This window comes from Heterodontus francisci, chromosome 29, assembly GCF_036365525.1.
Source record: "Heterodontus francisci isolate sHetFra1 chromosome 29, sHetFra1.hap1, whole genome shotgun sequence".
NCBI lineage: Eukaryota > Metazoa > Chordata > Chondrichthyes > Heterodontiformes > Heterodontidae > Heterodontus > Heterodontus francisci.
In genome coordinates this window covers 65,431,690-65,458,798 of record NC_090399.1, presented here as the reverse complement: position 1 = coordinate 65,458,798, position 27,109 = coordinate 65,431,690, and the positions used below count along the sequence as shown (strand labels likewise).

Here is a 27,109-nt window from a genome sequence, read left to right as displayed (position 1 = left end):
TGATGGACATTGAAGACCCCCATCCAGAGTACATTCTGCACCCTTGCCACCCTCAGTGCTTCCTCCAAGTGGTGATCAACATGGAGGACTACTGAGTCATCAGCAGGAGGTTTCCTTTCCCATGTTTAACCTGATGCCATGAGACTTCATGGGGTCCGGAATCGATGTTGAGGTTGCCCAGGGCAACTCCCTCCCTGCTGTCTATCACTGTGCCGCCACCTCTGCCAGTGGGACAGGACGTACCCGGGGATGGTGATGGTGGTGTCTGGGACATTGTCTCTAAGATATGATTCTGTGAGTATGACTATGTCAGGCTGTTTCTTGACTAGGCTGTGGGACAGCTCTCCCAACTTTGGCACAAGCCCCCAGACGTTAGTAAGGAGGACTTTGCAGGGTCGACAGGGCTGGGTGGATTCTTTTCACTGGAACGTAGCAGGAGGAACAACATAGGAACATAGGATTTAGGAGCAGGAGTAGGCCATTTGACCTTTCAAGCCTGCTCTGCCATTCGGTAAGACCATGGCTGATCTGGTTGTGTTCTCAACTCTACTTTCCTGTCTGCCCCCATAATCCATAGCCGATCAAAAATCTGTCTAACTCAGCCTTGAATATATTTAATGATCCAGCCTCCACTGTTTTCTGAGGAAGAGAATTCCACCCGTTGAGAAAAAAAATTCTCCTCATCTCAAAAGGGAGACCTCTTAATCTTTGTTCTAGTCTCTCCCACAAGGGAAACATCCTCTCAGTATCCACCCTGTCAAGTCCCCTCAGGATCTTATATGTTTCAATAAGATCACCTCTCATTCTTCTAAACTCCAATGGGTACAGACCCAACCTGCTCAACCTTTCCACATAAAATAACCCCTTCATCTCAGGAATCAGACAAGTGAACCTTCTCTGAACTGTTGCCAATGCAATTATATCCTTTCTTAAGTAAGGAGACCAAAACTGTACACAGAAATGCACTCTCCAAGGCCCCGTACAGCTGTCGCAAAACCTCTCTACTTTTACACTTGAATCCTGTTGCAATAAATGGTAACATTTCATTTGCCTTTCTAATCACTTGCTGTACCTGCATACTAACATTTTGTGATTCATATACCAGGACACCCAGATCCCTCTGTACTGCAGCATTCTGCAGTCTCTCTCCATTTAAATAGCATACAGTTTTTCGATTCTTCCTGCCAAAGTGGAAAAATTCACATTTTCCCATATTATACTCTTTCTGCCATATTTTGCCCAATCACTTAATCTATATCCCTTTGTATACTCTTTACCTCCTCTTGACAACTTACTTACCTTCCTATCTTGGTGTCATGATCAAACTTAGCAAACATACTTCATCCAAGTCATTGATATAGATTGTACCCCAGAGTCATCGAGTCATAGAGTTATACAGCACAGAAACAGGCCCTTTGGCCCATCGTGTCCATGCCAGCCATCAAGCGTATCTATCCTAACCTCATTTTCCAGCACTTGGCCCATAGCCTTGTTCGCCATGGCATTTCAAGTGCTCATCTAAATACTTCTTAAATGTTGTGAGGGTTCCTGCCTCTACCACCTCTTCAGGCAGTGTGTTCCAGATTCCAACCACCCTCTCGGTGAAAACATTTTCCTCAAATCCCCTCTAAACCTCCTGCCCCTTACCTTGAATCTATGCCCCATAGTTATTGACACCTCCACTAAGGGAAAACGTTTCTTCCTATCTACCCTATCTATGCCCCTCATAATTTTGTATACCTCAATCAGGTCCCTCCTCAGCCTTCTCTGCTCTAATAAAAACAACCCTAACCTTTTCAGTCTCTCTTCATAGCTGAAATACTCCAGCCCAGGCAACATCCTGGTGAATCTCCTCTGCACCCTCTCCAGTGCAATCACATCCTTCCTATAGTGTGGTGACCAGAACTGTACACAGTACTCCAGCTGTGGCCTAACTAGCGTTTTATACAGCTCCATCATAACCTCCTTGCTCTTATATTCTATGCCTCGACTAATAAAGGTAAGTATCCCATATGCCTTCCTAACCACCTTATCTACCTGTGCTGCTGCCTTCAGTGATCTATGGACAAGTACACCAAGGTCCCTCTGACCCTCTGTACTTCCTAAGGTCCTACCATCCATTGTATATTCCCTTGCCATGTCAGTCCTCCCAAAATGCATCACCTCACACTTCTCAGGATTAAATTCCATTTGCCACTGCTCCGCCCATCTTACCAGCCCATCTATATCGTCCTGTAATCTAAGGCTTTCCTCCTCACTATTTACAACACCACCAATTTTCATGTCATCTGCGAACTTACTGATCATACCTCCTATATTCACATCTAAATCATTAATGTGCACTACAAATAGCAAGGGTCCCAGCACCGATCCCTGCGGTACACCACTGGTCACAGGCTTCTAATCACAAAAACAACTTCCCTACTTTTACACTTGAATCCTGTTGCAATAAATACCAACATTTCATTTGTCTTCCTAATCACTTGCTATACCTGCTTACTAACCTTTTGTGATTCATGTACCAGGACACCCAGATCCCTCTGTACCGCAGCATTCTGCAGTCTCTCTCCATTTAAATAATATACTGCTTTTCTATGCTTTTCTATTCTTCCTGCCAAAGTGGACAAGTTCACATTTTCCCACATTATACTCCATCTGCCATATTTTGTCCACCTATCTAGCCAGCACTGATCCCTGTGACACTCCACTCGTTACAGTTTGCCAACCTGAAACGACCCATTTATCCTGACTGTCTGTTTCCTGTTAGCTATCCATGCTAATATGTTACCCACTAAACCATGAGCTCTTATCTTGTGCAGTAAACACATAAGTGTTAAAGTCTGATTTAAATAGAAAGCATAGCCTGCTAACTGTAATGGTATTTAATGCACAGTTACCTGCCCTCTCTTCTTCCTGTCCCATCCAGCCACTATCAGGTGCGCTGACAACTCTTCTTTATACTTGTAGCTGATGTTTTTGACCATGCTGGCAGCAGCTCGAACTAGTGGAGCATCATCAACTTCAATGCTGAAAAGCAGAAATGTGGAAGTTGTTACGAGATTGGACACAAAGATATGTTCACTGTTTCTGCTCCCCGATTTACATTCAGAATCACACCACCATGTTTAGACTAGTCCAGGAGACAAAGACTAACCTCCAAACTCCTGCAGACACAAGCCAGAACCGACTGGGTCTACACATTGTCCAATGTACTGTATTTTTCACACTGCATTCTGCAGCACAGTACAGCACCACCGCACTAAGATATACATTTTAGATACATACAGGATGGAGTGTGCAAGCTGAATATTACAACTGGTTTACTGTAGGTCAGGGACACTAAAGACATAGCTACATCTGTACAGGAACTTGGATACATGCAGGAAACTGGATCCATGCAGGAACCTGGATCTAAGCAGGAAACAGGACCTGTACAGGAGCCTGGATCTATGCAGAAATCTGCATCTATGCAGGAACCTGGAATGGTACAGGAACTTGGATCGATGCAAGAACCTGGAATGGTACAGGAACCTGGAACTGTACAGGAACCTGTATCCATGCAAGAACCTGGAATGGTACAGGAACCTGGACCCATGCAGGAACCTGGATCCAAGCAGGAACCTGGAATGGTACAGGAACCTGGATCTAAGCAGGAATGTGCATCTATGTAGGAACCTGGATCTAAATAGGAACCTGCATCCATGCAGGAACCTGGATCCAAGCAGGAGCCTGGAATGGTACAGGAACCTGGATCTAAGCAGGAATGTGCATCCATGTAGGAACCCGGATCTAAGCAGGAAACAGGACCTGTACAGGTGCCTGGATCTATGCAGAAACCTGCATCTATGCAGGAACCTGGAATGGTACAGGAACTTGGAACGATGCAGGAACCTGGAATTGTACAGGAACTTGGATCGATGCAGGAACCTGGAATGGTACAGGAACCTGGATCCATGCAAGAATTTGGAATGGTACAGGAACCTGGATCTATGCAGAAACATGCATCTATGCAGGAACCTGAAATTGTACAGGAACTTGGAACGATGCAGGAACCTGGAATTGTACAGGAACTTGGATCGATGCAGGAACCTGCATCTATGCAGGAACCTGGAATGGTACAGGAACCTGGAACTGAACAGGAACCTGGATCCATGCAAGAATTTGGAATGGTACAGGAACCTGGACCCATGCAGGAACCTGGATCCACGCAGGAACCTGGAATGGTACAGGAACTTGGAACGATGCAGGAACCTGGAATGGTACAGGAACTTGGAACGATGCAGGAACCTGGAATGGTACAGGAACTTGGAACGATGCAGGAACCTGGAATGGTACAGGAACTTGGAACGATGCAGGAACCTGGATCCACGCAGGAACCTGGAATGGGACAGGAACCTGGATCCACGCAGGAACCTGGAATGGTACAGGAACCTGGACCCATGCAGGAACCTGGAATGGTACAGGAACTTGGAACGAAGCAGGAACCTGGAATGGGACGGGAACTTGGACCCATGCAGGAACCTGGAATGGTATAGGAACTTGGAACGAAGCAGGAACCTGGAATGGGACGGGAACTTGGAACGAAGCAGGAACCTGGAATGGTACAGGAACTTGGACCCATGCAGGAACCTGGAATGGTACAGGAACTTGGAACGAAGCAGGAACCTGGAATGGTACAGGAACTTGGACCCATGCAGGAACCTGGAATGGTACAGGAACTTGGAACGAAGCAGGAACCTGGAATGGGACGGGAACTTGGAACAATGCAGGAACCTGGAATGGGACAGGAACTTGGAACGATGCAGGAACCTGGAACTGTACAGGAACCTGGAGCTATGCAGGAACCTGGATCTAAGCAGGAAACAGGACCTGTACAGGAGCCTGGATCTATGCAGAACTCTGCATCTATGCAGGAACCTGGAATGGTACAGGAACTTGGATCGATGCAGGAACCTGGAATGGTACAGGAACTTGGATCCATGCAGGAACCTGGAATGGTACAGGAACCTGGAACTGTACAGGAACCTGTATCCATGCAAGAACCTGGAATGGTACAGGAACCTGGACCCATGCAGGAACCTAGATCCACGCAGGAACCTGGAATGGTACAGGAACCTGGATCCATGCAGGAACCTGGAATGGTACAGGAACCTGGAACTGTACAGGAACCTGTATCCATGCAAGAACCTGGAATGGTACAGGAACCTGGACCCATGCAGGAACCTGGATCCACGCAGGAACCTGGAATGGTACAGGAACCTGGACCCATGCAGGAACCTGGATCCACGCAGGAACCTGGAATGGCACAGGAACCTGGAACCATGCAGGAACCAGGAATGGTACAGGAACCTGGAGCTATGCAGGAACCTGGATCCACACAGGAACCTGGAATGGTACAGGAACCTGGACCCATGCAGGAACCTGGATCCATGCAGGAACCTGGAATGGTACAGGAACCTGGACCCATGCAGGAACCTGGATCCATGCAGGAACCTGGAATGGTACAGGAACCTGGAGCTTTGCAGGAACCTGGAATGGTACAGGAACCTGGATCCACGCAGGAACCTGGAATGGTACAGGAACCTGGACCCATGCAGGAACCTGGAATGGTACAGGAACCTGGACCCATGCAGGAACCTGGATCCATGCAGGAACCTGGAATGGTACAGGAACCTGGAGCTTTGCAGGAACCTGGAATGGTACAGGAACCTGGACCCATGCAGGAACCTGGAATTGTACAGGAACCTGGTACTGTACAGGAACCTGGATCCACGCAGGAACCTGGAATGGTACAGGAACCTGGAACTGTACAGGAACCTGGAATTGTACAGGAACTTGGATCGATGCAGGAACCTGGAATGGTACAGGAACCTGGAACTGTACAGGAACCTGTATCCATGCAAGAACCTGGAATGGTACAGGAACCTGGACCCATGCAGGAACCAGGATCCACGCAGGAACCTGGAATGGTACAGGAACCTGGACCCATGCAGGAACCTGGAATGGTACAGGAACCTGGATCCACGCAGGAACCTGGAATGGTACAGGAACCTGGACCCATGCAGGAACCTGGAATTGTACAGGAACCTGGTACTGTACAGGAACCTGGATCCACGCAGGAACCTGGAATGGTACAGGAACCTGGTCCCATGCAGGAACCTGGATCCACGCAGGAACCTGGAATGGTACAGGAACCTGGATCCATGCAGGAACCTGGAATGGTACAGGAACTAGGAACTGTACAGGAACCTGTATCCATGCAAGAACCTGGAATGGTACAGGAACCTGGACCCATGCAGGAACCTGGATCCACGCAGGAACCTGGAATGGTACAGGAACCTGGATCCACGCAGGAACCAGGAATGGTACAGGAACCTGGAGCTATGCAGGAACCTGGATCCACACAGGAACCTGGAATGGTACAGGAACCTGGACCCATGCAGGAACCTGGATCCACGCAGGAACCTGGAATGGTACAGGAACCTGGAGCTATGCAGGAACCTGGAATGGTACAGGAACCTGGATCCACGCAGGAACCTGGAATGGTACAGGAACCTGGACCCATGCAGGAACCTGGATCCACGCAGGAACCTGGAATGGTACAGGAACCTGGACCCATGCAGGAACCTGGATCCACGCAGGAACCTGGAATGGTACAGGAACCTGGATCCACGCAGGAACCTGGAATGGTACAGGAACCTGGAGCTATGCAGGAACCTGGAATGGTACAGGAACCTGGATCCACGCAGGAACCTGGAATGGTACAGGAACCTGGACCCATGCAGGAACCTGGATCCACATAGGAACCTGGAATGGTACAGGAACCTGGACCCATGCAGGAACCTGGATCCACGCAGGAACCTGGAATGGGACAGGAACCTGGATCCACGCAGGAACCTGGAATGGGACAGGAACCTGGAGCTATGCAGGAACCTGGAATGGTACAGGAACCTGGAATGGTACAGGAACCTGGACCCATGCAGGAATCAGGATCCACGCAGGAACCTGGAATGGTACAGGAACCTGGAGCTATGCAGGAACCTGGAATGGTACAGGAACCTGGAATGGTACAGGAACCTGGACCCATGCAGGAATCAGGATCCACGCAGGAACCTGGAATGGTACAAGAACCTGGATCCACGCAGGAACCTGGAATGGGACAGGAACTTGGAATGATGCAGGAACCTGGAATGGGACAGGAACCTGAACCCATGCAGGAACCTGGAATGGCACAGGGACTTGGAAGGATGCAGGAACCTGGATCCACGCAGGAACCTGGATCCACGCAGGAACCTGGAATGGGACAGGAACCTGGATCCACGCAGGAACCTGGAATGGGACAGGAACCTGGAGCTATGCAGGAACCTGGGATGGGACAGGAACCTGGACCCATGCAGGAACCTGGAATGGCACAGGAACTTGGAACGATGCAGGAACCTGGAATGGTACAGGAACCTGGATCCATGCAGGACCTCGGATCCATGCAAGAACCTGGATCTAAGCAGGAACCTGGATCCATGCAGGAAACTGGATCCATGCAGGAACCTGGATCCATGCAGGAAACTGGATCCATGCAGGAACCTGGATCCATGAAGGAACCTGAATCCATGAAGGAACCTGAATCTAAGCAGGAACCTGGATCTAAATAGGAACCTGCATCCATGCAGGAAACTGAATCCATGAAGGAAACTGGATCCATGCAGGAACCTGGATCAATGTAGAACCTGGATCCATGAAGGAACCTGGATCAATGCAGGAACCTGGATCCATGCAGGAAACTGGATCTAAATAGGAACCTGGATCAATGCAGGAAACTGGATCCATGCAGGAACCTGGATCAATGTAGAACCTGGATCCATGAAGGAACCTGGATCAATGCAGGAACCTGGATCCATGCAGGAAACTGGATCTAAATAGGAACCTGGATCAATGCAGGAAACTGGATCCATGAAGGAACCTGAATCAATGCAGGAACCTGGATCAATGCAGGAACCTGGATCCATGCAGGAATCCGGATCAATGCAGGAAACTGGATCCATGAAGGAACCTGAATCAATGCAGGAACCTGGATCAATGCAGGAACCTGGATCCATGCAGGAATCCGGACCAATGCAGGAAACTGGATCCATGAAGGAACCTGAATCAATGCAGGAACCTGCATCTATGCAGGAACCTGAAATTGTACAGGAACTTGGAACGATGCAGGAACCTGGAATTGTACAGGAACTTGGATCGATGCAGGAACCTGCATCTATGCAGGAACCTGGAATGGTACAGGAACCTGGAACTGTACAGGAACCTGGATCCATGCAAGAATTTGGAATGGTACAGGAACCTGGACCCATGCAGAAACCTGCATCTATGCAGGAACCTGAAATTGTACAGGAACTTGGAACGATGCAGGAACCTGCATCTATGCAGGAACCTGGAATGGTACAGGAACCTGGAACTGTACAGGAACCTGGATCCATGCAAGAATTTGGAATGGTACAGGAACCTGGACCCATGCAGGAACCTGGATCCACGCAGGAACCTGGAATGGTACAGGAACTTGGAACGATGCAGGAACCTGGAATGGTATAGGAACTTGGAACGATGCAGGAACCTGGAATGGTACAGGAACTTGGAACGATGCAGGAACCTGGAATGGTACAGGAACTTGGAAAGATGCAGGAACCTGGAATGGTACAGGAACTTGGAACGATGCAGGAACCTGGAATGGTACAGGAACTTGGAACGATGCAGGAACCTGGATCCACGCAGGAACCTGGAATGGGACAGGAACCTGGATCCACGCAGGAACCTGGAATGGTACAGGAACCTGGACCCATGCAGGAACCTGGAATGGTACAGGAACTTGGAACGATGCAGGAACCTGGAATGGGACAGGAACCTGGATCCACGCAGGAACCTGGAATGGTACAGGAACCTGGACCCATGCAGGAACCTGGAATGGTACAGGAACTTGGAACGATGCAGGAACCTGGAATGGGACAGGAACTTGGAACGATGCAGGAACCTGGAACTGTACAGGAACCTGGAGCTATGCAGGAACCTGGATCTAAGCAGGAAACAGGACCTGTACAGGAGCCTGGATCTATGCAGAACTCTGCATCTATGCAGATACCTGGAATGGTACAGGAACCTGGAACTGTACAGGAACCTGTATCCATGCAAGAACCTGGAATGGTACAGGAACCTGGACCTATGCAGGAACCTGGATCCACGCAGGAACCTGGAATGGTACAGGAACCTGGAACTGTACAGGAACCTGGAATTGTACAGGAACTTGGATCGATGCAGGAACCTGGAATGGTACAGGAACCTGGAACTGTACAGGAACCTGTATCCATGCAAGAACCTGGAATGGTACAGGAACCTGGTCCCATGCAGGAACCTGGATCCACGCAGGAACCTGGAATGGTACAGGAACCTGGATCCATGCAGGAACCTGGAATGGTACAGGAACCTGGAACTGTACAGGAACCTGTATCCATGCAAGAACCTGGAATGGTACAGGAACCTGGACCCATGCAGGAACCTGGATCCATGCAGGAACCTGGAATGGTACAGGAACCTGGAGCTATGCAGGAACCTGGAATGGTACAGGAACCTGGATCCACGCAGGAACCTGGAATGGTACAGGAACCTGGACCCATGCAGGAACCTGGATCCACGCAGGAACCTGGAATGGTACAGGAACCTGGAACTGTACAGGAACCTGGAATTGTACAGGAACTTGGATCGATGCAGGAACCTGGAATGGTACAGGAACCTGGAACTGTACAGGAACCTGGATCCACGCAGGAACCTGGAATGGTACAGGAACCTGGAACTGTACAGGAACCTGGAATTGTACAGGAACTTGGATCGATGCAGGAACCTGGAATGGTACAGGAACCTGGACCCATGCAGAAACCTGGATCCACGCAGGAACCTGGAATGGTACAGGAACCTGGAACTGTACAGGAACCTGGAATTGTACAGGAACTTGGATCGATGCAGGAACCTGGAATGGTACAGGAACCTGGAACTGTACAGGAACCTGTATCCATGCAAGAACCTGGAATGGTACAGGAACCTGGTCCCATGCAGGAACCTGGATCCACGCAGGAACCTGGAATGGTACAGGAACCTGGATCCATGCAGGAACCTGGAATGGTACAGGAACCAGGAACTGTACAGGAACCTGTATCCATGCAAGAACCTGGAATGGTACAGGAACCTGGACCCATGCAGGAACCAGGATCCACGCAGGAACCTGGAATGGTACAGGAACCTGGACCCATGCAGGAACCTGGATCCACGCAGGAACCTGGAATGGTACAGGAACCTGGATCCACGCAGGAACCAGGAATGGTACAGGAACCTGGAGCTATGCAGGAACCTGGATCCACACAGGAACCTGGAATGGTACAGGAACCTGGACCCATGCAGGAACCTGGATCCACGCAGGAACCTGGAATGGTACAGGAACCTGGAGCTATGCAGGAACCTGGAATGGTACAGGAACCTGGATCCACGCAGGAACCTGGAATGGTACAGGAACCTGGACCCATGCAGGAACCTGGATCCATGCAGGAACCTGGAATGGTACAGGAACCTGGAACTGTACAGGAACCTGTATCCATGCAAGAACCTGGAATGGTACAGGAACCTGGACCTATGCAGGAACCTGGATCCACGCAGGAACCTGGAATGGTACAGGAACCTGGAACTGTACAGGAACCTGGAATTGTACAGGAACTTGGATCGATGCAGGAACCTGGAATGGTACAGGAACCTGGAACTGTACAGGAACCTGTATCCATGCAAGAACCTGGAATGGTACAGGAACCTGGACCCATGCAGGAACCTAGATCCACGCAGGAACCTGGAATGGTACAGGAACCTGGATCCATGCAGGAACCTGGAATGGTACAGGAACGTGGAACTGTACAGGAACCTGTATCCATGCAAGAACCTGGAATGGTACAGGAACCTGGACCCATGCAGGAACCAGGATCCACGCAGGAACCTGGAATGGTACAGGAACCTGGACCCATGCAGGAACCTGGATCCACGCAGGAACCTGGAATGGCACAGGAACCTGGAACCATGCAGGAACCAGGAATGGTACAGGAACCTGGAGCTATGCAGGAACCTGGATCCACACAGGAACCTGGAATGGTACAGGAACCTGGACCCATGCAGGAACCTGGATCCATGCAGGAACCTGGAATGGTACAGGAACCTGGAGCTTTGCAGGAACCTGGAATGGTACAGGAACCTGGATCCACGCAGGAACCTGGAATGGTACAGGAACCTGGACCCATGCAGGAACCTGGAATGGTACAGGAACCTGGACCCATGCAGGAACCTGGATCCATGCAGGAACCTGGAATGGTACAGGAACCTGGAGCTTTGCAGGAACCTGGAATGGTACAGGAACCTGGATCCACGCAGGAACCTGGAATGGTACAGGAACCTGGACCCATGCAGGAACCTGGAATGGTACAGGAACCTGGAACTGTACAGGAACCTGGAATTGTACAGGAACTTGGATCGATGCAGGAACCTGGAATGGTACAGGAACCTGGAACTGTACAGGAACCTGTATCCATGCAAGAACCTGGAATGGTACAGGAACCTGGACCCATGCAGGAACCAGGATCCACGCAGGAACCTGGAATGGTACAGGAACCTGGACCCATGCAGGAACCTGGAATGGTACAGGAACCTGGATCCACGCAGGAACCTGGAATGGTACAGGAACCTGGACCCATGCAGGAACCTGGAATTGTACAGGAACCTGGTACTGTACAGGAACCTGGATCCACGCAGGAACCTGGAATGGTACAGGAACCTGGTCCCATGCAGGAACCTGGATCCACGCAGGAACCTGGAATGGTACAGGAACCTGGATCCATGCAGGAACCTGGAATGGTACAGGAACTAGGAACTGTACAGGAACCTGTATCCATGCAAGAACCTGGAATGGTACAGGAACCTGGACCCATGCAGGAACCAGGATCCACGCAGGAACCTGGAATGGTACAGGAACCTGGACCCATGCAGGAACCTGGATCCACGCAGGAACCTGGAATGGTACAGGAACCTGGATCCACGCAGGAACCAGGAATGGTACAGGAACCTGGAGCTATGCAGGAACCTGGATCCACACAGGAACCTGGAATGGTACAGGAACCTGGACCCATGCAGGAACCTGGATCCACGCAGGAACCTGGAATGGTACAGGAACCTGGAGCTATGCAGGAACCTGGAATGGTACAGGAACCTGGATCCACGCAGGAACCTGGAATGGTACAGGAACCTGGACCCATGCAGGAACCTGGATCCACGCAGGAACCTGGAATGGTACAGGAACCTGGACCCATGCAGGAACCTGGATCCACGCAGGAACCTGGAATGGTACAGGAACCTGGATCCACGCAGGAACCTGGAATGGTACAGGAACCTGGAGCTATGCAGGAACCTGGAATGGTACAGGAACCTGGATCCACGCAGGAACCTGGAATGGTACAGGAACCTGGACCCATGCAGGAACCTGGATCCACATAGGAACCTGGAATGGTACAGGAACCTGGACCCATGCAGGAACCTGGATCCACGCAGGAACCTGGAATGGGACAGGAACCTGGATCCACGCAGGAACCTGGAATGGGACAGGAACCTGGAGCTATGCAGGAACCTGGAATGGTACAGGAACCTGGAATGGTACAGGAACCTGGAATGGTACAGGAACCTGGACCCATGCAGGAATCAGGATCCACGCAGGAACCTGGAATGGTACAGGAACCTGGAGCTATGCAGGAACCTGGAATGGTACAGGAACCTGGAATGGTACAGGAACCTGGACCCATGCAGGAATCAGGATCCACGCAGGAACCTGGAATGGTACAAGAACCTGGATCCACGCAGGAACCTGGAATGGGACAGGAACTTGGAATGATGCAGGAACCTGGAATGGGACAGGAACCTGAACCCATGCAGGAACCTGGAATGGCACAGGGACTTGGAAGGATGCAGGAACCTGGATCCACGCAGGAACCTGGATCCACGCAGGAACCTGGAATGGGACAGGAACCTGGATCCACGCAGGAACCTGGAATGGGACAGGAACCTGGAGCTATGCAGGAACCTGGGATGGGACAGGAACCTGGACCCATGCAGGAACCTGGAATGGCACAGGAACTTGGAACGATGCAGGAACCTGGAATGGTACAGGAACCTGGATCCATGCAGGACCTCGGATCCATGCAAGAACCTGGATCTAAGCAGGAACCTGGATCCATGCAGGAAACTGGATCCATGCAGGAACCTGGATCCATGAAGGAACCTGAATCCATGAAGGAACCTGAATCTAAGCAGGAACCTGGATCTAAATAGGAACCTGCATCCATGCAGGAAACTGAATCCATGAAGGAAACTGGATCCATGCAGGAACCTGGATCAATGTAGAACCTGGATCCATGAAGGAACCTGGATCAATGCAGGAACCTGGATCCATGCAGGAAACTGGATCTAAATAGGAACCTGGATCAATGCAGGAAACTGGATCCATGCAGGAACCTGGATCAATGTAGAACCTGGATCCATGAAGGAACCTGGATCAATGCAGGAACCTGGATCCATGCAGGAAACTGGATCTAAATAGGAACCTGGATCAATGCAGGAAACTGGATCCATGAAGGAACCTGAATCAATGCAGGAACCTGGATCAATGCAGGAACCTGGATCCATGCAGGAATCCGGATCAATGCAGGAAACTGGATCCATGAAGGAACCTGAATCAATGCAGGAACCTGGATCAATGCAGGAACCTGGATCCATGCAGGAATCCGGACCAATGCAGGAAACTGGATCCATGAAGGAACCTGAATCAATGCAGGAACCTGCATCTATGCAGGAACCTGAAATTGTACAGGAACTTGGAACGATGCAGGAACCTGGAATTGTACAGGAACTTGGATCGATGCAGGAACCTGCATCTATGCAGGAACCTGGAATGGTACAGGAACCTGGAACTGTACAGGAACCTGGATCCATGCAAGAATTTGGAATGGTACAGGAACCTGGACCCATGCAGAAACCTGCATCTATGCAGGAACCTGAAATTGTACAGGAACTTGGAACGATGCAGGAACCTGCATCTATGCAGGAACCTGGAATGGTACAGGAACCTGGAACTGTACAGGAACCTGGATCCATGCAAGAATTTGGAATGGTACAGGAACCTGGACCCATGCAGGAACCTGGATCCACGCAGGAACCTGGAATGGTACAGGAACTTGGAACGATGCAGGAACCTGGAATGGTATAGGAACTTGGAACGATGCAGGAACCTGGAATGGTACAGGAACTTGGAACGATGCAGGAACCTGGAATGGTACAGGAACTTGGAAAGATGCAGGAACCTGGAATGGTACAGGAACTTGGAACGATGCAGGAACCTGGAATGGTACAGGAACTTGGAACGATGCAGGAACCTGGATCCACGCAGGAACCTGGAATGGGACAGGAACCTGGATCCACGCAGGAACCTGGAATGGTACAGGAACCTGGACCCATGCAGGAACCTGGAATGGTACAGGAACTTGGAACGATGCAGGAACCTGGAATGGGACAGGAACTTGGAACGATGCAGGAACCTGGAACTGTACAGGAACCTGGAGCTATGCAGGAACCTGGATCTAAGCAGGAAACAGGACCTGTACAGGAGCCTGGATCTATGCAGAACTCTGCATCTATGCAGATACCTGGAATGGTACAGGAACCTGGAACTGTACAGGAACCTGTATCCATGCAAGAACCTGGAATGGTACAGGAACCTGGACCTATGCAGGAACCTGGATCCACGCAGGAACCTGGAATGGTACAGGAACCTGGAACTGTACAGGAACCTGGAATTGTACAGGAACTTGGATCGATGCAGGAACCTGGAATGGTACAGGAACCTGGAACTGTACAGGAACCTGTATCCATGCAAGAACCTGGAATGGTACAGGAACCTGGTCCCATGCAGGAACCTGGATCCACGCAGGAACCTGGAATGGTACAGGAACCTGGATCCATGCAGGAACCTGGAATGGTACAGGAACCTGGAACTGTACAGGAACCTGTATCCATGCAAGAACCTGGAATGGTACAGGAACCTGGACCCATGCAGGAACCTGGATCCATGCAGGAACCTGGAATGGTACAGGAACCTGGAGCTATGCAGGAACCTGGAATGGTACAGGAACCTGGATCCACGCAGGAACCTGGAATGGTACAGGAACCTGGACCCATGCAGGAACCTGGATCCACGCAGGAACCTGGAATGGTACAGGAACCTGGAACCACGCAGGAACCAGGAATGGTACAGGAACCTGGAGCTATGCAGGAACCTGGATCCACACAGGAACCTGGAATGGTACAGGAACCTGGACCCATGCAGGAACCTGGATCCATGCAGGAACCTGGAATGGTACAGGAACCTGGAGCTATGCAGGAACCTGGAATGGTACAGGAACCTGGATCCACGCAGGAACCTGGAATGGTACAGGAACCTGGACCCATGCAGGAACCTGGATCCACGCAGGAACCTGGAACTGTACAGGAACCTGGAATTGTACAGGAACTTGGATCGATGCAGGAACCTGGAATGGTACAGGAACCTGGAACTGTACAGGAACCTGGATCCACGCAGGAACCTGGAATGGTACAGGAACCTGGAACTGTACAGGAACCTGGAATTGTACAGGAACTTGGATCGATGCAGGAACCTGGAATGGTACAGGAACCTGGACCCATGCAGAAACCTGGATCCACGCAGGAACCTGGAATGGTACAGGAACCTGGAACTGTACAGGAACCTGGAATTGTACAGGAACTTGGATCGATGCAGGAACCTGGAATGGTACAGGAACCTGGAACTGTACAGGAACCTGTATCCATGCAAGAACCTGGAATGGTACAGGAACCTGGTCCCATGCAGGAACCTGGATCCACGCAGGAACCTGGAATGGTACAGGAACCTGGATCCATGCAGGAACCTGGAATGGTACAGGAACCAGGAACTGTACAGGAACCTGTATCCATGCAAGAACCTGGAATGGTACAGGAACCTGGACCCATGCAGGAACCAGGATCCACGCAGGAACCTGGAATGGTACAGGAACCTGGACCCATGCAGGAACCTGGATCCACGCAGGAACCTGGAATGGTACAGGAACCTGGATCCACGCAGGAACCAGGAATGGTACAGGAACCTGGAGCTATGCAGGAACCTGGATCCACACAGGAACCTGGAATGGTACAGGAACCTGGACCCATGCAGGAACCTGGATCCACGCAGGAACCTGGAATGGTACAGGAACCTGGAGCTATGCAGGAACCTGGAATGGTACAGGAACCTGGATCCACGCAGGAACCTGGAATGGTACAGGAACCTGGACCCATGCAGGAACCTGGATCCACGCAGGAACCTGGAATGGTACAGGAACCTGGACCCATGCAGGAACCTGGATCCACGCAGGAACCTGGAATGGTACAGGAACCTGGATCCACGCAGGAACCTGGATCCACGCAGGAACCTGGAATGAGACAGGAACCTGGATCCACGCAGGAACCTGGAATGGGACAGGAACCTGGAGCTATGCAGGAACCTGGAATGGTACAGGAACCTGGAATGGTACAGGAACCTGGACCCATGCAGGAATCAGGATCCACGCAGGAACCTGGAATGGTACAGGAACCTGGATCCACGCAGGAACCTGGAATGGGACAGGAACTTGGAACGATGCAGGAACCTGGAATGGGACAGGAACCTGAACCCATGCAGGAACCTGGAATGGCACAGGGACTTGGAAGGATGCAGGAACCTGGATCCACGCAGGAACCTGGATCCACGCAGGAACCTGGAATGGGACAGGAACCTGGATCCACGCAGGAACCTGGAATGGGACAGGAACCTGGAGCTATGCAGGAACATGGAATGGGACAGGAACCTGGACCCATGCAGGAACCTGGAATGGCACAGGAACCTGGAACGATGCAGGAACCTGGAATGGTACAGGAACCTGGATCCATGCAGGACCTCGGATCCATGCAAGAACCTGGATCTAAGCAGGAACCTGGATCCATGCAGGAAACTGGATCCATGCAGGAACCTGGATCCATGCAGGAAACTGGATCCATGCAGGAACCTGGATCCATGAAGGAACCTGAATCCATGAAGGAACCTGAATCTAAGCAGGAACCTGGATCTAAATAGGAACCTGCATCCATGCAGGAAACTGAATCCATGAAGGAAACTGGATCCATGCAGGAACCTGGATCAATGTAGAACCTGGATCCATGAAGGAACCTGGATCAATGCAGGAACCTGGATCCATGCAGGAAACTGGATCTAAATAGGAACCTGGATCAATGCAGGAAACTGGATCCATGAAGGAACCTGAATCAATGCAGGAACCTGGATCAATGCAGGAACCTGGATCCATGCAGGGTCCGGATCAATGCAGGAAACTGGATCCATGAAGGAACCTGAATCAATGCAGGAACCTGGATCAATGCAGGAACCTGGATCCATGCAGGAATCCGGATCAATGCAGGAAACTGGATCCATGAAGGAACCTGAATCAATGCAGGAACCTGGATCCATGCAGGAACCTGAATCAATGCAGGAACCTGGATCCATGCAGGAACCTGGATCAATGCAGGAAACTGGATCTAAGCAGGAACCTGGATCAATGCAGGAATCCGGATCAATGCAGGAACCTGGATCAATGCAGGAACCTGAATCTAAGCAGGAACCTGGATCCATGCAGGAATCCGGATCAATGCAGGAAACTGAATCCATGAAGGAACCTGAATCAATGCAGGAAACTGGATCAATGCAGGAACCTGGATCAATGCAGGAACCTGAATCTAAGCAGGAACCTGGATCGATGCAGGAACCTGAATCCATGCAGGAAACTGGATCAATGCAGGAACCTGGATCCATGCAGGAATCCGGATCAATGCAGGAAACTGAATCCATGAAGGAACCTGAATCTAAGCAGGAACCTGGATCGATGCAGGAACCTGGATCAATGCAGGAAACTGGATCTAAGCAGGAACCTGGATCAATGCAGGAACCTGGATCAATGCAGGAACCTGAATCTAAGCAGGAACCTGGATCAATGCAGGAACCTGAATCTCAGCAGGAACCTGGATCGATGCAGGAAACTGAATCCATGCAGGAACCTGAATCTAAGCAGGAACCTGGATCGATGCAGGAAACTGAATCAATGCAGGAAACTGGATCTAAGTAGGAACCTGGATCCATGCAGGAATCCGGATCAATGCAGGAACCTGGATCCATGCAGGAATCCGGATCTAAGCAGGAACCTGGATCCATGCAGGAATCCGGATCTAAGTAGGAACCTGGATCCATGCAGGAATCTGGATCTAAGCAGGAACCTGGATCCATGCAGGAATCCGGATCAATGCAGGAACCTGGATCCATGCAGGAATCTGGATCTAAGCAGGAACCTGGATCCATGCAGGAATCCGGATCTAAGTAGGAACCTGGATCCATGCAGGAATCCGGATCAATGCAGGAACCTGGATCCATGCAGGAATCTGGATCTAAGCAGGAACCTGGATCCATGCAGGAATCCGGATCTAAGTAGGAACCTGGATCCATGCAGGAACCTGGGTCTGGGCGGCACAGTGGCTCATTGCTTAGCACTGCAGCCTCATAGCTCCAGCGACCCGGGTTCAGTTCTGGGTATTGCCTGTGCTGAGTTTGCAAGTTCTCCCTGTGACCGCGGGTTGATCGGAAAATTGGCCAATGTCAAAAATTGCCCCAAGTGTAGGTTGGAGAATTGAGGAAAGGTGGGGATGTGAGAGGGAAAATGGGATTAATGTAGGATTAGTATAAATGGGTGGTTGGTGGGCCGAAGGGCCTGTTTCGTTGCTGTATCTCTTTATGGATCTAAGCAGGAACCTGGATCTATGCCGGAACCTGTAGCTGTACAGGAATCTGGATCCATGAAGGAACTGGGAAGTGTAGCAGTGGAAATCTCTGATGGTCACAGTGGGAAGTCACTGATGGTCACAGTGGGAAATTTCTGATATTCACAGTGCGTAATCTCTGATGGTCAGAGTCGGAAATCTCTGATGGTCACAGTGGGTAATCTCTGATGGTCACAGTGGGAAATTTCTGATGGTCACAGTGGGAAATCTCTGATGGTCACAATGGGAAATTTCTGATATTCACAGTGCGTAATCTCTGATGGTCAAAGTCGGAAATCTCTGATGGTCACTGTGGGAAATTTCTGATGGTCACAGTGGGAAATCTCTGATGGTCACAGTGGGAAATTTCTGATATTCACAGTGCGTAATCTCTGATGGTCAGAGTCGGAAATCTCTGATGGTCACAGTGGGTAATCTCTGATGGTCACAGTGGGAAATTTCTGATGGTCACAGTGGGAAATCTCTGATGGTCACAGTGGGAAATTTCTGATATTCACAGTGCGTAATCTCTGATGGTCAGAGTCGGAAATCTCTGATGGTCACAGTGGGTAATCTCTGATGGTCACAGTGGGTAATCTCTGATGGTCACAGTGGAAATTATCATTGATGGTCACAGTGGGAAATCTCTGATGGTCACAGTGGGAAATTTCTGATGGTCACAGTGGGAAATCTCTGATGGTCACAGTGGGAAATTTCTGATATTCACAGTGCGTAATCTCTGATGGTCAGAGTCGGAAATCTCTGATGGTCACAGTGGGTAATCTCTGATGGTCACAGTGGGTAATCTCTGATGGTCACAGTGGAAATTATCATTGATGGTCACAGTGGGAAATCTCTGATGGTCACAGTGGGTAATTACTGATGGTCACAGTGGGTAATCATTGATGGTCACAGTGGGAAATCTCTGATGGTCACAGTAGGTAATTACTGATGGTCACAGTGGGAAATCTCTGATGGTCACAGTGGGTAATTACTGATGGTCACAGTGGGTAATCATTGATGATCACAGTGGGTAATTACTGATGGTCACAGTGGGAAATCTCTGATGGTCACAGTAGGTAATTACTGATGGTCACTGTGGGTAATCATTGATGGTCACAGTGGGAAATCTCTGATGGTCACAGTAGGTAATTACTGATGGTCACAGTGGGAAATCTCTGATGGTCACAGTGGGTAATTACTGATGGTCACAGTGGGTAATCATTGATGGTCACAGTGGGAAATCTCTGATGGTCACAGTGGGTAATTACTGATGGTCACAGTGGGTAATCATTGATGGTCACAGTGGGAAATCTCTGATGGTCACAGTAGGTAATTACTGATGGTCACAGTGGGAAATCTCTGATGGTCACAGTGGGTAATTACTGATGGTCACAGTGGGTAATCATTGATGATCACAGTGGGTAATCACTGATGGTCACAGTGGGAAATCTCTGATGGTCACAGTAGGTAATTACTGATGGTCACAGTGGGAAATCTCTGATGGTCACAGTGGGTAATTACTGATGGTCACAGTGGGTAATCATTGATGATCACAGTGGGTAATCACTGATGGTCACAGTGGGAAATCTCTGATGGTCACAGTAGGTAATTACTGATGGTCACAGTGGGAAATCTCTGATGGTCACAGTGGGTAATCTCTGATGGTCACAGTGGGAAATCTCTGATGGTCACAGTGGGAAATCATTGATGGTCACAGTGGGAAATCTCTGATGGTCACAGTGGGAAATCACTGATGGTCACAGTGGGTAATCATTGATGATCACAGTGGGAAATATCTGATGGTCACAGTGGGTAATCACTGATGGTCACAGTGGGTAATCATTGATGATCATAGTGGGAAATCTTGGATGGTCGGAGTGGGAAATATCTGATGGTCACAGTGGGTAATATCTGATGGTCACAGCGGGAAATCTCTGATGGTCAGAGTGGGAAGTCTCTGATAGTCACAGTGGGTAATCTCTGATGGTCACAGTGGGTAATATCTAATGGTCACTGTGGGTAATCTCTGATGGTCATGGTGGGTAATCTCTGATGGCCAGAGTGGGTAATATCTAATGGTCACAGTGGGTAATCTCTGATGGTCATGGTGGGTAATCTCTGATGGTCACAGTGGGTAATATCTAATGGTCACAGTGGGTAATCTCTGATGGTCACAGTGGATAATCTCTGATGGTCATGGTGGGTAATCTCTGATGGTCACAGTGGGAAGTCACTGATGGTCACAGTGGGAAGTCACTGATGGTCATGGTGGGTAATCTCTGATGGTCACAGTGGGTAATATCTAATGGTCACAGTGGGTAATCTCTGATGGTCACAGTGGGAAGTCACTGATGGTCACAGTGGATAATCTCTGATGGTCACAGTGGATAATCACTGATGGTCACAGTGGGAAGTCACTGATGGTCACAGTGGGAAGTCACTGATGGTCATGGTGGGTAATCTCTGATGGTCACAGTGGGAAGTCACTGATGGTCACAGTGGGAAGTCACTGATGGTCATGGTGGGTAATCTCTGATGGTCACAGTGGATAATCTCTGATGGTCATGGTGGGTAATCTCTGATGGTCACAGTGGGAAGTCACTGATGGTCACAGTGGGTAATCTCTGATGGTCACAGTGGGTAATCTCTGATGGTCATGGTGGGTAATCTCTGATGGTCACAGTGGGAAGTCACTGATGGTCACAGTGGGAAGTCACTGATGGTCATGGTGGGTAATCTCTGATGGTCACAGTGGATAATCTCTGATGGTCACAGTGGGAAGTCACTGATGGTCACAGTGGGAAGTCACTGATGGTCATGGTGGGTAATCTCTGATGGTCACAGTGGGAAGTCACTGATGGTCACAGTGGGAAGTCATTGATGGTCATGGTGGGTAATCTCTGATGGTCACAGTGGGAAGTCACTGATGGTCATGGTGGGTAATCTCTGATGGTCACAGTGGGAAGTCACTGATGGTCACAGTGGGAAGTCACTGATGGTCATGGTGGGTAATCTCTGATGGTCACAGTGGGACGGAGTGGATGTTTGTGGCCATTCCCTCTGCTAGACCAGTCTTTACTTTCTATCTGTTCATGCCTCTGGTTTTAAAACTACAGGCCGTGCCCTGTGAATTGCTGATTGTTCCACTCTGCACATGGCTCAGTGTTTGGAGTGGGGCCTCAGAATATTCAGACATGAATCTGTAAAGTGAACTGCAATAGCAAGGGATTGGTCTGCTTACCTGTGCAGTTCCAGTTGGTAGTTGACAGAATCTGCTATCGCCTGAGCATCAGCAGCTGACCCAGACAGGGCACAATAAATTCGCTCATGGAGGACTGACAACTTGTTCATCACACGATTACACACTGCCTCCCTATAGGCACACAGGGAACACCATTAACCTCCTTTCATCAAAACAATGATTAGTTTGTCCAAACTAGCCCACAGTTAATAACGATTCCTGGGGTGAATTGGGTCCTCAGCAGTAGTGTGAAACCAGCTCACAGTGAATCGGTGGCTTGTTTTACACAGTGACCCTTGTTCCGAAGGGCAGCGGTACCTCTAGCCTCACTCTACTTCCAGAACTGTCTGAAGTCCCAGCCGTGGGAATATAGCCCTAAAAGGGATGTCTGCCCATGCTACATACACTTATTGCTCAGTACCCATCCAGTAGGTGAAGGGATAAGGAGACTGGAATAGAGAGACGGGCTTCCCGCACTTCATCTCGGAATTTTAGAGTCATGGCACTACAGGAAACTGTTAAATTGCAGAGCCAGGTGAAAGGCCAAGGCCCACCCAGGACCTCACCTAGGCGGAAAAACATCAGGAGGTACTGATTCTTTAACGCCAAGCTCAGAATCATAATCGGCCCCTCGTAACTGTGCTGGCCTTTTGAAAGAGCTGTCCAGTTATCGCCAATCCCTTTCTCTTTCTCATAACCCTGTAACTCTTTCCTTTTGCAATATTTATCCAATCTCCTTTTGAAAGTTTCTGTTGAATCTGTTTCCAACGCCTTTTCAGGCAGTGAATTCCAGATCACAACAACTCTTCATCCCCCTCTGTCTCTTTTGATAATTCTCTTAAATCTGTGTGCTCTGGTTACCGACCCACCCGCCACTGGAAACAGTTTCTCCTTGTTTTTGCTGTCAAAACCCCTCATGATTTTGAACAGTTCGATAAAATCTCCCCTTATCCTCTCTGCTCTAAGGAGCACAATCCCAGCTTCTCCAGTCTCTCCATATAACTGAAAGCTCTCATCATCCCTGGTTCCTTTCGAGTCATCCTCCCCTCTACCCTCTCCAAGGCTTTGACATCCTTCCTAAAGTGCCCAGAATTGATCACGTTACTGCAGCTGGGGCCGAATCCAGTCCATCTTCCTGCACACCTGAACAATGGCTACTTGGGTGTGAGGGGGTGACTGGTGCTTGTGCCTTCAGGAGTAGAGAGGGTTGTAAGTATGGCAGCTGAACTGTTCCTGTCCTCGCCAACATCTCCACCGAGACATTCTCTCAGCAGGGATTACTGCTTCGACATCAGCATCAGGAATTCTGCTCCAGTTTTCCCCTTTCTAATCTGGTCTAACATCACCTGCTCATTGTGTCAGTTATGGCTCTCAACTCTGAGTCTGAAAGTCAGGGGTTCACGCCCCACTCCAGAAACTTCACCATAATATCTAGGATGACAGATCAGTGCAGGACTGAGGGAGTGCTGGAGAATTGCTAATGTTGTCCCCTTGTTTAAGAAGGGTAGCAGGGAAAATCCAGGTAATTATAGACCGGTGAGCCTGACGTCAGTGGTAGGGAAGCTGCTGGGGAAGATAGGATCTATCCCCATTTGGAAGAAAATGGGCTTATCAGTGATAGGCAACATGGTTTTGTGCAGGGAAGGCCATGTCTTACCAACTTAATAGAATTCTTTGAGGAAGTGATAAAGTTGATTGATGAGGGAAGGGCTGTAGATGTCATATACTTGGACTTCAGTAAGGCGTTTGATAAGGTTCCCCATGGTAGGCTGATGGAGAAAGTGAAGGCGCATGGGGTCCAGGGTGTACTAGCTAGATGGATAAAGAACTGGCTGGGCAACAGGAGACAGAGAGTAGCAGTGGAAGGGAGTTTCTCAAAATGGAGATGTGTGACCAGTGGTGTTCCACAGGGATCCGTGCTGGGACCACTGTTGTTTGTGATATACATAAATGATTTGGAGGAAAGTATAGGTGGTCTGATTAGCAAGTTTGCAGACGACACTAAGATTGGTGGAGTAGCAGATAGTGAAGGGGACTGTCAGAGAATACAGCAGAATATTGGATAGACATATGGATGAAAATGGAATAGTGTAGGTCAGATGGTTTCACAGGTCGGCGCAACATCGAGGGCCGAAGGGCCTGTACTGCACTGTAATGTTCTAATTCTAATTAATTTCTAATTAATATTGATAGATTGGAGAGTTGGACAGAGAAATGGCAGATGGAGTTCAATCAGGGCAAATGCGAGGTGATGCATTTTGGAAGATCCAATTCAAGAGTGAATTATACAGTAAATGGATAAGTCCTGGGGAAAATTGATGTACGGAGAGATTTGGGTGGTCAGGTTCATTGTTCCCTGAAGGTGGCAACACAGGTCAATAGAGTGGTCAAGAAGGCATACGGCATGCTTTCCTTCATCAGACGGGGTATTGAGTACAAGGGTTGGCAGGTCATGTTACAGTTGTATAAGACTTTGGTTCGGCCACATTTGGAATACTGCGTGCAGTTCTGGTCGCCACATTACCAAAAGGATGTAGATGCTTTGGAGAGGGTGCAGAGGAGGTTCACCAGGATGTTGCCTGGTATGGAGGGCGCTAGCTATGAAGAGAGGTTGAGTAGATTAGGATTACTTTCATTAGAAAGACGGAGGCTGAGGGGGGTCCTGATTGAGGTGTACAAAATCATGAGAGGTATAGACAGGGTGGATGGCAAGAAGCTTTTTCCCAGAGTGGGGGATTCAGTTACTAGGGGTCACGAGTTCAAAGTGAGAGGGGAAAAGTTTAGGGGGGATATGCGTGGAAAGTTCTTTACGCAGAGGGTGGTGGGTGCCTGGAACGCGTTGCCAGCGGAGGTGGTAGACGCGGGCACGATAGCGTCTTTTAAGATGTATCTAGACAGATACATGAATGGGCAGGAAGCAAAGAGATACAGACCCTTAGAAAATAGGCGACATGTTTAGATAGAGGATCTAGATCGGTGCAGGCTTGGAGGGCCGAAGGGCCTGTTCCTGTGCTGTAATTTTCTTTGTTCTTTGTCAGCGATGCTGCCCCTTGGATGAGATGCAGAACTGAGGCCCTGCCTACCCTCTCCGATCCCAAGGGACGATTTTGAAGAAGAGCTGAGTTCTACCCTCTATCCTGGGCCAATATTTACCCCTTGATCAATATCACTAAAGGGGGTTCACTGGTTATTTGTCTCAATGCTGTTTATGGGAGCTTGCTGTGTATAAATTGGCTGTCAAGTTTCCTACATGACAGCAGTGCCCACGCCTCATTGGCTGTGAAGCACTTTGAGACCTTGTGAAAGATGCTATGTAAATTCCCAGTTGTAGAATTTGAATGGATTGACATAGTCCCAGCGAGAGAATAGATGCAATAAGCTTACCCAGCAGAGACACGAGAGTCCGAGCCAATCACCACTCCACCATCGAACTCGACTGCAATGATCGTGGTCTGGAACAAGGAAAGTTCAGAAACATAAACCAACTGGGAGCAGTAACGACATCGAGTTTATCTGTTGATAAGACAAACTTGCATTGGCATGGTGCCATTAATACAGTAACATATCCCAGGCTCGTCACAGGAGTGTGAGCAAATACAAATTACACCCAGCTACAGAACGAGATATTAGGACAGGGGACCAGAAGCTAGGTCAAGGAGTTGGGAATTAAGGACGATAAAAATAAGAACAAAAGAACTAGGAGCAGGAGTAGGCAATTCAGTCCCTCGAGCCTGCTCCGCCATTCAATACGATCATGGCTGATCTCATCTCGGCCTCAACTCCACTTTCCTGCCCATTTTCCATAACTAATTAAAAATCTGTCTATCTCCTCCTTAAATTTACCCAATGTCCCGGCATCCACCGCACTCTGAGGTAGTGAATTCCACAGACTCACCACCCTTTGAGAGAAGTAATTTCTCCTCATCTCTGTTTTAAATCTGCTACCCCTTATCCTAAAACTATGACCTCTCATTCTACATTGCCCCACCAGAGGAAACATCCTCTCTACATCTACTTTGTCAATCCCCTCAATCATCTTAGATACCTCAATTAGATCTCCTCTCATTCTTCCAAACTCCAGACAGTAAAGGCCTAAACTGCTCAATCTCCCTTCATAAGACAAACCCCTCATCTCTGGAATCAATCTAGTGAACCTCCTCTGAACTGCCTCAAATGCAACCACATCCCTCCTCAAGTAAGGGGATCAAAACTGTACGCAATACTCCAGGTGCGGTCTCATTAATGCCTTGTACAGTTGCAGCAACACTTCCCTATGTCTTAAGGAGCATCTTAAAGGAACAGTGGAGATGTGCAGAGGTTTAGAGAAGGAATTCCGGAGTCGCCAATGGTAGAGTGATGAAAGTTGGGGATGCACAAGAGGTCAGAAAATGCAATGGTTGGAGGGTTGAGGGGCTGGAGGAGATTACAGAGATAGGGAGGGACGAGGCCATGGAGGGATTTGAAAACAAGGATGAGAATTTTAAAATCAAGGTGTTGGTAGATTGGAAGCCAATGTAGGTCAGTGAGCACAGGGGGCGATGGATGACTGGGATTTGGTGCAAGTCAGAACATGGGCAGCAAAGTTTTGGGTGTGTTCATATTTCCAGAGGGTGGAAGGTGGGAGGTTGGTGATGGAGAGGATGAGATAGGAAGGTAATCTCAGGGCCAAATAGGGTGCTGAGGTTGCGAAGAGTCTGATTCAGTCAGAGACAGTGGCCAGTGATAGTGATGAGATCAGGAGCTTGGGAACGTATCTCGAAAACAACGGCTTTGGTATTCCAAATATTTAATTGGAGGAAACTTCTGCCCCATCTAAGACTGGATGTCAGATAAACAGCGTGACAAATCAGAGGCAGCGGTGAGGCAGAGCTGAGCGTCTTC

The 27,109-nt window shown here is 49.4% G+C and overlaps 1 protein-coding gene across 1 annotated transcript in view; it reads right to left on the bottom strand.

Annotated features, from left to right (window-relative positions):
- LOC137345665 (proteasome subunit beta type-9-like) overlaps window positions 1-27,109 on the bottom strand; it is a 168,524-nt gene that overhangs the window by 123,484 nt on the left and 17,931 nt on the right. Inside the window, exons 2-4 of the mRNA XM_068008926.1 lie at window positions 25,613-25,680; window positions 22,229-22,360; window positions 2,898-3,027 (exon numbers count right to left, since the gene is read on the bottom strand). Coding sequence (XP_067865027.1) covers window positions 2,898-3,027; window positions 22,229-22,360; window positions 25,613-25,680 — 330 coding nt within the window. The remainder of the gene's footprint in view (window positions 1-2,897; window positions 3,028-22,228; window positions 22,361-25,612; window positions 25,681-27,109) is intronic.